Source organism: Netta rufina (assembly GCF_964035555.1).
Source record: "Netta rufina genome assembly, chromosome: 1".
NCBI classification, from domain to species: domain Eukaryota; kingdom Metazoa; phylum Chordata; class Aves; order Anseriformes; family Anatidae; genus Netta; species Netta rufina.
In genome coordinates this window covers 195,842,326-195,855,984 of record NC_140123.1, presented here as the reverse complement: position 1 = coordinate 195,855,984, position 13,659 = coordinate 195,842,326, and the positions used below count along the sequence as shown (strand labels likewise).

The 13,659-nt window shown below is 35.9% G+C and overlaps 1 protein-coding gene across 3 annotated transcripts in view; it reads left to right on the top strand.

Moving 5' to 3' along the window:
* SEMA3C (semaphorin 3C) overlaps positions 1 to 13,659 on the top strand; it is a 123,247-nt gene that overhangs the window by 79,648 nt on the left and 29,940 nt on the right. For all 3 annotated transcript variants that reach the window (XM_084305951.1, XM_084305952.1, XM_084305953.1), the window contains 5 exons: positions 606 to 696; positions 4,830 to 4,949; positions 6,179 to 6,321; positions 8,349 to 8,463; positions 10,857 to 10,926. In XM_084305951.1, coding sequence (XP_084162077.1) covers positions 606 to 696; positions 4,830 to 4,949; positions 6,179 to 6,321; positions 8,349 to 8,463; positions 10,857 to 10,926 — 539 coding nt within the window. The remainder of the gene's footprint in view (positions 1 to 605; positions 697 to 4,829; positions 4,950 to 6,178; positions 6,322 to 8,348; positions 8,464 to 10,856; positions 10,927 to 13,659) is intronic.

The window sequence follows — 13,659 nt, the reverse complement described above, 5'->3', positions numbered from 1 at the left end:
GAGATGTCACTGAAGAAAATGTGTGATTTTGTGTGTTGTTTTTTGTTGTTGTTGTTGTTTGTTTGTTTTTTCTGTTTGTTGTTGCTGTTTTTGTGGTTTTGGGAGTTTGATAACTCAGTAAAGAGTAAAAGATTTATATTATTACCAAATCACAGAATTATAGTTATCATAAGATAATTGTATTTAATATATACTATTGTTCAAGTACTTTTATGAAAAATGTTTTAGCCTAGTATAATTATCACCAAAGATTTGGCAAATAAATTATAAATAACTTCAGAAATACAGAAATTCAGATGTAATCTTCACAGCTATTATTGTAGACATCAGTTAACCTTTGAAAAGCATACCTGAGCTAAGGAAAAAAATCTTTGTTTCAGTGTCTTAAGTGTATAACTAGAAAATAGCTTGGTGTCAATTAAAAAAAAAATCTAAAAAAATGATGTGAATCTGCATAAGAAATATAAATTGCTGATAGTACAAAAAAAAAAAAAAAAAAAAGTAAAAAAAGTGCCCAGCAACCTTAAACGTTGTTAATGCAGGAAAAATCTCTTTACATCTGATGGTTTCTAAAATGAGAAGTGACATACAAATTTACGTTGCAGGAACAAATCTTCAAGATCGACTCCAAGTGTGAATCAGGGAAGGGACGCTGTTCTTTCAACCCAAATGTGAACACAGTGTCTGTTATGATCAGTAAGTAAAAGTACTCCAAGTCTAAATCTGTATGATCATGGATAGTGGGTAATGGTGGGATGACTGGATGAGCAGGGCACAGAATTCAGCCTCCAAGATGAATCCCTTATGCCTATGCTGATGAGCAGAAAAGTTGTGCCCATTCTCATTACAAGGATTACATGAAATAAGGATGAACATACAAATGAAACACAGAAATAAGTTGTTGAGAGGGAGAGAAAAACAGAAAAGATTGTTCCTTTTCCAGCTTGTACATATTTTCCCAGGGTCAGTTTCAACTTTCTATTACGCTGCCTAACATTTTATGTTTAAACAATTTCTGACCTTGTTCATCCTAGACAACACTTGTGTCTCATTTAATCATTTGTTATTCTCAGAACAGCCAGGCAAAAATAAATAAATAAATAAAATAAAAAAGTCCAAAGACTTTAGTTAGTTTGATTTTCATTTTTGCTGGCATCTCTGCTGTAGAGCCCACCAGCTCTTGCGAGGCTTTTCACTCTTCAGTTGGCTTTCTACCCCCCAGATTTTGCAATTTTCTCCCATATGAAAAGTCAGAAACTGACACACATCAAATATTCTTGTGAATTGGTTATGGGTGTACTCAGCAACTGTGAGATATCTTACACACACATAATTACTGCATTGCCTAACCGACCACCTAAATGAAACCTCAAGGGGGGATAGACTTTGTGCAACTCAAGTCGAGGCTCACTGTGTATGGAAGGAAAAGTGTGTATAAAAGAGTACAATCCGTCCTTCGGTTTATACTGGGTGCTTTGCACTATTCAGGCAGTGTGAAACACCTGTAGGAGGAGTCAGGAAATAAAACAGTTATTAAGACAGGATCAGGTCCCCTTGGTCCCATTTTACTGCCGTTGCAGGGGAGCCCTGCAACAAGTACTTTCTACTTGGCATGCCAACTTTCACGTTTGTAATATGTTCAAAGACCTCTAGTTCCAAAACCTTGATATTTTAATATGTGTCTGATCCTTGCTACATTTTTGGCTATGAATAGAAGTTACACAGATTTTTCAGGCATTTTTTAGAAAAGACAACTTTGTGCACACAAATACTGGATTTTTCACCCAAGGTTTATGAAGGAACAACAAATGATGTTTGTACCATTTGGCTTCCACTGAAATTAAAGGCTAATATAAACATATTGAGGCAGATATTTCCTTTTGGGATATATTGGGTCTCCTAAACCTTAAAAAAAAATATCATATAGTTTATCCTACATAGCATGTTCAAAGTATAAATTGATGATTTTTTTTATTCCTTGTTACAAATACATTTAATACAAAAGAGAAATAATTTCCTTCACTGAGCTATGAACTTAAGAACCTTTAAAAGACAGAAAAGTGCTACCTAGGTACCTTAGGTTCAGGGAGGTCCCTGAACCTTGGCTGCACTTACATCTTTATATCCTCAGTGATCTTTGTTCAGTGTTTACAGACACTTGCTGTGTAAAGAAAATATATGTTCAAAGCCAGCGATGGATTAATCTGCTACAATTTATTGCTGGTTTGGTATTGTCAAGTGAATTTTTAATATCATTAAAGAATAAATATAAATTCCTACGGTATTTTATGAAAGCTTATTAAAGTACATTGTTTCTGAATTTCTGAATTACTGTATATACAGAATGCTGGGTTTTTTTTGGTTGTTGGTTTGGTTTGGTTTGGTTCTGTTTGTTTTAGTTTGGTTTGGTTTGCTTGTTTGTTTGTTTACAATAGATCTGTGGCAGCTTTGTTCATCCAAGTAGAATTTACAGTTTCTTACTTGATCTCTCAGTTATGTGACTGAAGAGACCTTCCCTAGGGTTTGAGTTATCTTTCATGACATAATTCATCTGCAATGTTTAAATTATTCTGTAAAGGTCACATTCTTTTTCAAAACTGTCCCATAGACTGTTTTATTCTTGCTCTCGGAAATCCCTGTTACTGCAAAGTTCTGTTACTTCTTAAGCTTCAGGCTTTAATGAATTTTGCCTCAATGTCCATGGAAGATGGAAAAATGAAAGATTTTGGAAGTCACAGTTTGAATTATGTGGAACTGAGCCTGTGTACTGGGCTCTGAGCGTTCTTCTGAAGGAGGAATTCCTTCCCCTTGCTGCAAAAGATAGAAAATACTGGCAGACTGGTTAAATTTTCCACAACAAAAGAACCATTTTTAAATATAGCTGCAATTTCTTTACAATTTGGGGTATTACCAGCCTGCTGCCATAACACAAAGTATGACCCTAGAATACAGCAGGAAAACTGATTCACCCTTCAGAGGAAAGTGATACTATAACAACAAATTTGAACTTGCTACAGTTTGCCATTGTACAGAGACACTTCTGCATCAAAGCGGTGGAAAAAGTGCTTTGAATAAGCCTGGCAAAACTAATGTGCGTGATTCAAGTCTCTCTCCACTCCAAGGTTCTTACATTCATAAAAGCAGACATACCTCATCGATTCAGTTATTCCCCCAATAACAAAGAGAAGTAGTGTGAACTACTGTGCAGACTTAGTGCTGTGTGGAATTTAAGAATTCAACCAAAAGGAAGTGGAGCTGGCCGATACCTGATACGTGATTAGCAAGTAGATGCTAGGAATGCTTAAGACATAACTAATAGTGTTGCTTTGTAATAGGATTAAAATTTCATTGTGTAGTACTATTATTAATCTGTGTATGTGGAAATTCATAGGCCTGGATTTAGTGAGTAGCATAAGCCCAATCTCCTTCAGACAATTTATTTTGTAATAAAAATAAAGTGTTGATGGTTTGAGGCCATGAGGCCAATATACAAATCAGCTATAAACCACTATAGTTCTACGATCATTCTGTCAATATATGGTCAGGAGCTAAATGCTTCACAAACATGCAGCAAATGTATTTTTTAAATCCCATGTGTATAACTCCTGTCTTCACTGGGAGAAAGGAGAGCAGAAGAGTAGCTGCAATATCTGTTGGCAGCTCTGCAGGGAAGCAGTTACGGCTCTAGCCAGCAATATAAAAATGAAATCTCCAGAGTTTTAATTCTCTCATGAGCCAATATTCTTCCATATTGATGCACATACACACACATACACACACACACAAGCATATAAATAGCTCAAGTGCTTCTGAACCTGTGATTCTTGCCAGTTTGACCACACTCTCTGGGTAGTCCAAGAATTCAGACAAAAACATCAATCAGAGGACCCAGCTGTACTGGAATATATTCAGCCACCACTCCCACTCTGAGACTAGAGTTTATTTTAGCTACTGTTTTCTACTCTGGGGTTTCATTGTCATTAGTCAGTGGAAATTACTTGGTTATTCACAGAGTAGAAAATGATAGTATATGTAATTATAAGTATAATTATACATATATATATTTATGCACACACACACAAACACAGATATGCATTCTGACAGATGAACAGTTTTCTGCTATTCACAGGGAGCAGAAGTTCATAGCTCTGCTAATGTAGGAAGTTGCATGCCTAATTCTGTTCATGCATAGTGACCCTATATTTAGAACGGAGCACATAAAAGGAGACAACGGTTGCTCCATATTGCTCTGCATAAATTTCAATAATACAATTGTCTAGTCTCTGCAATACTGAAGTCAGCTTGAGGCTGCCTATGGCAGCCTCGATAATAGTGTTGGTCAGTATTGACACCAATCCGTTAACTGCAGTAGACGATGTACAGTCTAACTACAGACAATTGCAGTTTACACCAGCAATAAGTCCAGCCCAGTCATTTTGTCTACTCCCATAACAAAGCTTTTTAAAGTATTTATTTAAAAACATGAATGTGATGCTTTTTGATAACATTAGCCTAATTTTCCAGTGATCCTTAGCAATGAATATTTAGTAACTAAATTTTCTATCAAAGAAAGGTTCACCACATATGTGGTTCATCTGTGGCATTAATTATGCAGTACTCTAAAGTCCTTGATCAAAATCTGATGATTCTCTCTCATTGAGATTGTTTCTTCATAAATCAAGGGAAACGTCACTCTCATGGCCTAATACTTATGAGCGTAGACTCCTGCGTAAATAAAAAGCTGATGAGGTTAAAATAAAAATAGGTTAGTAAATACATATTTTCCCGAAGCCACAACAATGCTTCCTCTCCATTTCAATTCTTTGCAGATGAAGAGCTTTTTTCAGGAATGTATATTGATTTCATGGGGACGGATGCAGCCATTTTTCGGAGCCTCACCAGGCGGAATGCAGTGCGAACAGACCAACACAACTCCAAGTGGCTAAGTGGTAAGAGGCCTTTGTTTTACTAGGTCTTTTCATGTATGTCACAGAGATTTTGCTTTGTTTTACTTAAAAATAAAGAGTTTGTTTTTTAAAGAGCTCTTCTCTGAATTAAACTTATGAAGTTGGACCATGAAGAAATATGTGCAAGTACATACTATAGACAATGCACAACTCTAGGTGACTCTCTGAAGGAACCAACCTCATGGGCCACCCTACCTGATATTCTATTTTGCATTATGGATAAACAAAATCTTCAAGGAAAAGTGTGTGAAAACCTTTAAACAGCAAGTTATCAGAAAATAAGGGATTTGCCTTCTTCACTTCTAAATACATAAGACTCTGACTTAGATTAGAAAGTCCCCTGAGGTCTCCCTTCACTTTCCATTCACTTCACTGAGGTCTCCCTTCACTCTCCATTGTACTTTAACATAGGAAATTCCCCAGAACAAGTGTTCTGCAGGTACTAACGCCAATAGAAGTGTTTGACAAACAAAGCATTGCAATAACCTAGTGCACAGCCATGCATGTCATAATATACATTTTAAAGCAGAATACTGGTAGAAGCACTAGTGTGCTTTGAATTCTTAAGTATATACATATTTCAGAAATCATATGCTTCCTATTACACATTTCTATTTTTTTTTCTCACTAGCTCTCTTTTGCAGTGTTTCATGTACTCTTGACTGTTTACCAGCCTCTGATATTAGCTCAAATGCCGTTAAAGTATTTGCATACCCTGCTCTCCATCTCAGTGTTACAAGAGCTGTTTTCCTATTATTTATTTATTTTTAAGGTACCTTATTTATTCCTCTCCTAATTATTATTATTATTATTATTATCATTTAGCTTGCTTTATTTTTTTTACCTCATTGAGTCTTTCCTGAAGTACCTGTGATAGCACACTGATTCTTCCCTCTTTGGCCTCCCAGTCTTTGAATTGCTGTAGAAAACTAACACTCCTGATTCTGTATTTGAATTGCATTTTTAGAAATTCACTGTGGGATAAAATCTGAGGCAGCAGAACTTTAAGGCTGCCAGCTTGAAACAATTTACCTAGTGATATATGAAACATACAGACACAGGTTTAGAGCATATCCCTTAACCGACCACAGCAGTACCTCTATATACAATGTTTCCTTGAAACACTCATTAACTGTCAAATCATTAACTACTTATACTGCTTATGCTGATACACCTTTTGGTTTCATCTTTTTGGTACACTTTCATTTCAGAGCCTATTTTTGTGGATGCTCATGTTATCCCAGATGGTACTGACCCCAATGATGCCAAAATCTACTTCTTCTTCAAAGAGAGACTGACAGACAACAGTGGCAGCACCAAGCAAATTCACTCAATGATTGCAAGAATATGCCCAGTAAGAACTATTTTAATCATCATGTTGTGGGACAAGCTGCTAGTGAGACATGACAAGTTAAATGACTATGGTTCATTAATATGATTGAAAAACATCTGATTTATTAAAGTAACTCCTTGTTTTAGCTTCCACATTCATAAGTGATGCTATTAAACATGCAGCCATGCAGCTAGGGTCTGAACTTGTTATGTATAACTGGTCAAATATAGAATGATAGGCAAAAATCAGGAATTTGTGTATTCCTCTGACTGGCTCAGAATGGTTACCAATGTTGAATTTCTAAACATTCTATCCTTGTCAACAATCAGATACACCCATTGCATAGAAAAACTGAATTACAGAACAGCAGTCTTTCATACACACACACACACACACACAAAATCTTCATGTTGGAAACATGTTGGAAATACCGGAACCGAGCTTTCAAATGTGTTGATTTAACTTTCAGATATTGCTTTCACTTTTACAATGTCCATCCTTTCTGAGTTCTTTCATTATATGTGAGAGCCTAACTTTAACAATATGCATAAGAAAATTAAATACAGGAGGTACGGCTACTCATGTGCCGTAATTAATTTTCAACCACAGCACTCTTCATTGTCTCTATTTCCTTTTTCATATCTGTAATCAACTGTGTATGGAAAATTATTGAAACAGTTATTAATATCTTTGGTGAAATTAATTTTTTTAATGAAAGAAAAATTATAAATGAACAGTTACTACTAGCCTTTTCATTCCTCTGTTTGGAAAGGTTCAGGAAGATAATTGTGTTTGTTTATTCCCTGTCTTTAATCTGGATCTTCTTTAAAATTTGATGCTTTGTGATGTTGTGCATAGGCACGAGGGTGTGGTCAAGGTTGAGTTAATGTAGCTCTGGCAGTTTGATGAGGCATGTGATATGTTTTATAATCTCCATTTTCTATATTTTTGTGAAGGTGCCCAGAGGCCTTTTTGGGTATTTTGCAAGAAGACATTTCACACTATTATAACTGTATTTGTTATTGTTACTGTTGTAATGAAGCCCAGATGATTTTTGAGAGGCCTCAGCCTGTTTAGACTTACACTGAAGTCAGTGGCAGAATCCCAAAGACAATGAAAACAAGTCTGAGCCAGTCATACTTGTATACTTGTATACCATCATATTCATATATCAACACATTTGAGACAGGCCACATGTGTTAGTAAAATAGTGCCAAAGGAAACCCAGCAAAAGATCTCTTATAGATCACCCAAAAAGTCTGATTACCAGCTATAGGAATAAGAAACAAGGAAGAGAAACAAGCACAGCATTTCAAAATCACATTTGGCTAGCTTCTACATTACCTTTTTATCACTTGTCTTGGGTGACATTGTATTATGCCATTTAGAAGATGCTGCTCTTGTCTAAGGTGTTCACCAGCAGAGTGAGGCAGGAACTATCACCTCTGCACTGCACAATCTGGTTTAGCAATTATCATTTCCACTGTGTTTTGGAGAGAGATGGAGACATCCTTGAGTGAGCTGTAACCAAGCTAGCTCTGGACCAAGTTAGCAGGACTTGCAACAGTGCAAATCGAGGTAGCATTATTTCTGATTTTAGAGCATCCACCTCATGGGTTAGCATAATTTATTAGATCACATGGAGCTATACTGCTCTCAGAACTAGAAGAAACATCCCTCCATAAGACTATTGGATCTTTTAGAGGTAACATGGATGTCTCTCCTCACTAAGTGTCTGCAAATGATACAGACATTTACAGTCTTTTCCAATCTTACTTCTGCATACATGACTTCTGCACAAAATTTACCGCCCGACCATCCTAAGCTTTCTAGCCCAGCACAGAAAATCTGCTCAGAAAATGCTCTCTTGTTTTTTGAGTGTTTAGATGGGGGGGGTGAGGGTTAGTTTTAACTATAATTTATAATAGATATAACAGTAAAAATGTCTAGATGATGGAATCAGTTTAACTTGAGGAAAATGAGGGAAGACACAACAAAATGTTAGATGTGTTGTATTTTGTTTTTCTAAAAATTATATTCCTTTCCAGAATGATACAGGTGGTCAGCGTAGTCTTGTGAACAAGTGGACAACTTTCTTGAAAGCAAGACTCGTGTGCTCTGTAATGGATGAAGATGGAACAGAAACATACTTTGACGAATTAGGTATAGCAAGAAAATTGCTAAAAGGTTTCCTCTAAATCCTGCACCTGGTGCATATTATTGAACACATTATAGGCTTCCTATGGCTCCTTAGTGAGGAGAGAGTTAGCAGTGTTCACCTGGAGAAGAAGAGGCTAACAGGGGATCTCATCAATATGTAAAAATACTTGGAGGGAAGATGCAATGAAAACATAGCCAGGCTCTTTTCCATGATGCCCAGTGTCAGGACAGGAGCAATGGGCACAAGAGGTTCTATCTAAACATAAGCAAGCACTTTACTCTGTGGGTGCCAGAGCACTGGCACAGGTTACCCAGAGAGGTTGTGGGGTTTCTGTCCTTAGAGATCATCAGAAGACATCCAGGCAGCCTGCTCTATGTGCATGAGAAGGCCGTTGGACTAGTTGGACTCCAGAGGGTCCAACCTACCTCAGCCTTTTTGTGATTCTATGATGTTGTGATTCTCTGAAGTCACTGACATTGAAATGTTGGCCATGCAGAAACCCACAGCAAAATTCCCCTGACAATTTTATGCTGGAAAATGAAAAAATTCTTGTTACAACTGTCTGGGTAATGATGATTATCTTTGAAATAAAGGTAATCAATCTTGATTTTGTAAAGGAATCCCATAAGAAACGAATTAATATTTGGAAACAAACATGTAAGTGAAGTTCATCATTATTTTGCTTCTAGTTGGGATTATGACAGAAATTTTAAAATGTGTATCTCTTTGAAACTATTCATATATGTAGCATACTGCCTTTTCATAATTGCTTCTCTTTTTTGATCATTGGGCAGAGGTCTAAATTTGATAGTTCCAGATGATACTTGTAAGTGCTTTTACTGGCACCAGCAGTAACACTATGAATAAATGTAATTCAGGGTCTTAGATTTTCAGTTCAGCATGTAAAACACTGTAAATATTCAGTGAATAACCTATACAGTAGTTACAAGAGCTTTCCTTTCAATGAGGAATTAATAGATGCATATTTTGATACTTAGGTGCCTAACAACAATATTGGAAAGTTTCAAATTTGATGTTGTCTATAGCTGTGATCCACAAAGACATAGTTCTAAATTCAGGTGTTGTGAGATTTGCTGTCTGTATTAGTATAAAAATAAAATAGCTAATCTCTCTTCATCCCCAACCCCCACTCCTCCTTCCACACATGTTGCATATGATTTTTATCTTCTTTCCATGGTAATCTGTCTCCTTTGGCATTATTCCTCATTTTCATAATAAGAAACAGGGTATGTAGTCTTTATTGCTTGATATCTTTACAAGTGCTTGGTGTACTTTCCTGGTTCAAGGTTACAATGGAGCATGATATACCTAGGAGCAGATCCTAAATTTCTATAACTGTGCAAGGTGCTTTGAGGACTAGCTTTCAGAATTTCTCCGTGCTTGACATCTAACCACTAAACTTTCAGAGATGTAATTTATTAGCTTAATCCTCTACAACAAAGCAGCAGGAGAACTGTTCTTATTTTTTTTGCATGACAAAATGCAGGATCATACAGAATACAAGATAACATCCTCAGTATGAGTTTCCAGCACAATCCTGTGGCAGAGAGGAAGAATACAACCACAGCTGGAAATTCAGAAAACTCTGGGAGCAATGAAATGCATTCTTCTGTTTTCATGTATAATGCAGAAGAGTATAACATTGCCAGTCCTGCATGGTGAAGTCTTCCTTTTGATATATTTGAAAGAATGTTTAAAAATTTCAGACGGTAATGAAGGAGACAAGCTAAATGGCAAGCTAAAGAATGTATTTTCTTTTTAAAAGCTCATTTTTTGTGCGATGTAACATAAGTTTAAGAAGTGACTTGATTATAGTCAGTTAGTTTAGAGCATTTATAAGAAGAAACTGTCAGAGACTAAAGCATTTTTCATTTAAATGTAAGAAAAGTGATCAGATCAGAGGTAAAGTTGAGCAAATTCAATTCAGCAAGTAGGTACTATTTCCATAGTGCAGTTAATAAATCCCTACACAATGAAGGCTTGCATCTCTCATTGTCTTTACTGCAGAACTGTATGTCATTCCTATCATGTTGAAAATGAGCTAATGGGAGGGCATCTAGAGTGTGTACGGCATGTAAAAAAAAAAAAAAAAAAAAAAAAACTCCTCATTACTCTGCTTTGGCTTATATCTAAGTGAACTCTTTGTCTTTGACCTACTGCCACTTAAATATTTGACTACTACTAAACAACCTGCTGAAATGAGATCCAGCTGAGAGAAATGTGAGACATGGATGGTGAAATGGATATTTGAAAATCTTTGCCTTCTGTCTTCATATGGCTAGATGGTGTGGAGTTAATTTCTCATTCTGTTTCTGAATGTTCAAATGCAATTTTTTGTTTATTTATTTATGTATTTATTTATTTATTTTTACAGAGGATGTGTTTCTTTTGGAGACAGATAATCCCAGAACAACGCTTGTGTATGGAATTTTTACAACATCAAGGTAATGGGGAAATTGAAAAAATTACTTTTCTGAAATTCCCAATTTTCTGTAGGAAGACCAGAAGTGATGTTTTGTGGTCAAAGCTGTCCTGTGCAATGATGCATGTGTCCTGTGACCAGCATTTGTATGCAGAAGGAACAGTCTCAGTTAATAGCATTACTATTGGTATCTTTGGTATCCTTATTAGGATACCAATAATAGACATTGTGTGCTGCTTGAACCAAGCTGCTCCCAAACATACTGGCAGTCGGCACAGGCAAAACTTTTCTGTGGAGAGCCACTTGTTGCTGATCAGCAGCAGAAATCTAAAGAACTTCAAAGCAGTGGCTTGTGTGGTGTTAAGACTGCTTAACACCTCCTGTAGGACAACCAGCACCCTGAAGGATCAAACCTGGAATTCTTACAGGAATGCATATAAATCATTTCCAGTTTCTCAGCTGGTGGATGATCGCACAGATGGCAAATAACCAGTGTTGATTTCAATGAGCTGTGAGAAGGCAAGCCTATATGATGTTTGATGACATCCTCACAGCCTCAAGCTACCATTAGTGTTCACGTCAGTAGTGTTCACGTACTGCCTGGTTTAGAAAGCACTCAGTGAACTCCCAAAGCACTTGAAGTACCAGTTATAGCTTACTATGCTGAAACCCCCAACAAAGACAGACCTGCAGATGTACCTACAGATGTACCTAATATTGCCATTTCTACTTTGTTTTCCCCTTTTCTCTCTTTCAACAAATACAGGTAGCATACAGAGTAGAAATAGTTACTGCCTATTAATTTCTGATATGCTATACTGTAATTTTAGCTGTTATTATGTAAGTTCAAAAAGGGGTGAGGGGGAGTGAGGGGAGAAATGTCTGTTTAATCTTCTTCATTTTATTTCATTTGCTTGATTGAATCAACATGATTTTTAAGTTATTCCCATTAATTCTCTAAAGGCAATTTCCAATAAAATAACCCTTGCATTAAAAAAAATGTTATTTTATTTTATTTTATTTTATTTTATTTTATTTTATTTTATTTTATTTTATTTTATTTTATTTTATTTTATTTTATTTTATTTTATTTTATTTTATTTTATGTTATTTCTCATGTGGATCCAAAGATCTGCATTTTCAAATGTGTGAACTGGCCAGGAAAATATGATTTTATAATGCTAAGTTGGGAAAACAGAATTCCATAACTTGTAAACATCTGGTACAATCTACATTTTATGATTCTTACTGCACAAAAAGAAAAAATGCTGAGGTTATGTTTAGCAGTAAAACCACACTTATGATTAGGCTGTGGATGCAACATGCCTGAATTGGAAACACTTATACCTAATTCTTCTGGTATTCCTGCAGTGGAACTGAGGTTTGGAGTTGCAAGACCATATAGGGTGACAACAAAAAGAAAAGTTCACTTATTCCCGGCTCTTAAGTTGTTTTTACTCTACTGAGGCTCTTGCACTTGTGCATTTCTGTTTTTATGAACCAGTAGTTTATGGTTTCTTTCTTTTTGTTTGGTTGAATGTGTTACATAGTTAAAAAGAGTGATGATAATGATTTTTATACCTTGGACTTTCCTTTATCTTCACCTTTGTACACCTCCAACTTGTAACAGTGGCAAGAGAGAAACATCCCACCAAATAATAACTGTTAGTACTTTTATCTAAACCATACTGAGGGAAACCAAGCAATATTGAGGCAAATTATTTTGGTGACATAATCTGCTGTAAATCTACCATAAAACATCTGGACAGATTAAGTACATTTTTTTTTACAAACCTATTAATTCCTACTAAAATTTCCACAAATATCATAATCTATCTAAAAGGTTCCTCTTGCTAATACATATGTAGCTGAGGGCAATGTGGATTGCTTGCTAATCTACAGCACTTTGTTTGTTTAGACACTATGTCTCATAACTGCAGATTTGAACTTTTTTTTTTTAGTTTTCTTCTAGAGTGATTTGTCCTGGTCAATTAAAAGCAGAGAGTTACTTGGATTATCTTCATCCTATAATTGACATTGGGTGTATTTTAGACTGTCTGGAGTTTCAAGTTTGTTAGGATAAATATCCAAAACCTTAAAAAAAAAATAAATAAATAAGATAATGACAGTCAGACGTAGCATCACACTGCGAGTTATTCCTCTAGTGCCTTCCAATGTCACTGGCTGATACAGGCCATTCAGGGCTTGTACTGTTAGAGGAGATATGTGAGACCCAGATGGACCCAGAATAGTAGAAAAAAACAGGAGAGACCTCTGTTTCTCTTCAAACTTGTGTCTTCAGACACATCAAACTTTGAGTCTTTTGAAGGAGTTCTCTAAAACTAGTTTTATGGGACATTTTAAAGCCTCTATAGGAGAAATTCTCTTACAGCCACAACCTACCCTCATTTTGCTTAGAAAAGTTGGCAACTTATTGTAATATTTTAACCAATAGTAAATAAAAAAAAAATCAAAACATGCTGGATGTTTTGATTAACATTTTAGCCGTAGATTTTAAGAGACTCATGGAAGTTTTGTAGTTTATATGTTGGTAGGGAGTTCTGGAAACCTGTGCTGAGCTTGGCAGCACAACATTTATAAAACTTTTGTCTCAATTAAGTCAGCATTATTTTTGCCACCAATTTCACTGGGACCAGGTTATATATATTTTTTTTATACTCAACATTTGGAAATTTTCCTATACCACTGCTGGGTTTGTACCTCCTTCCCTCTTTTTTTCAGTTCACTGTTCAAC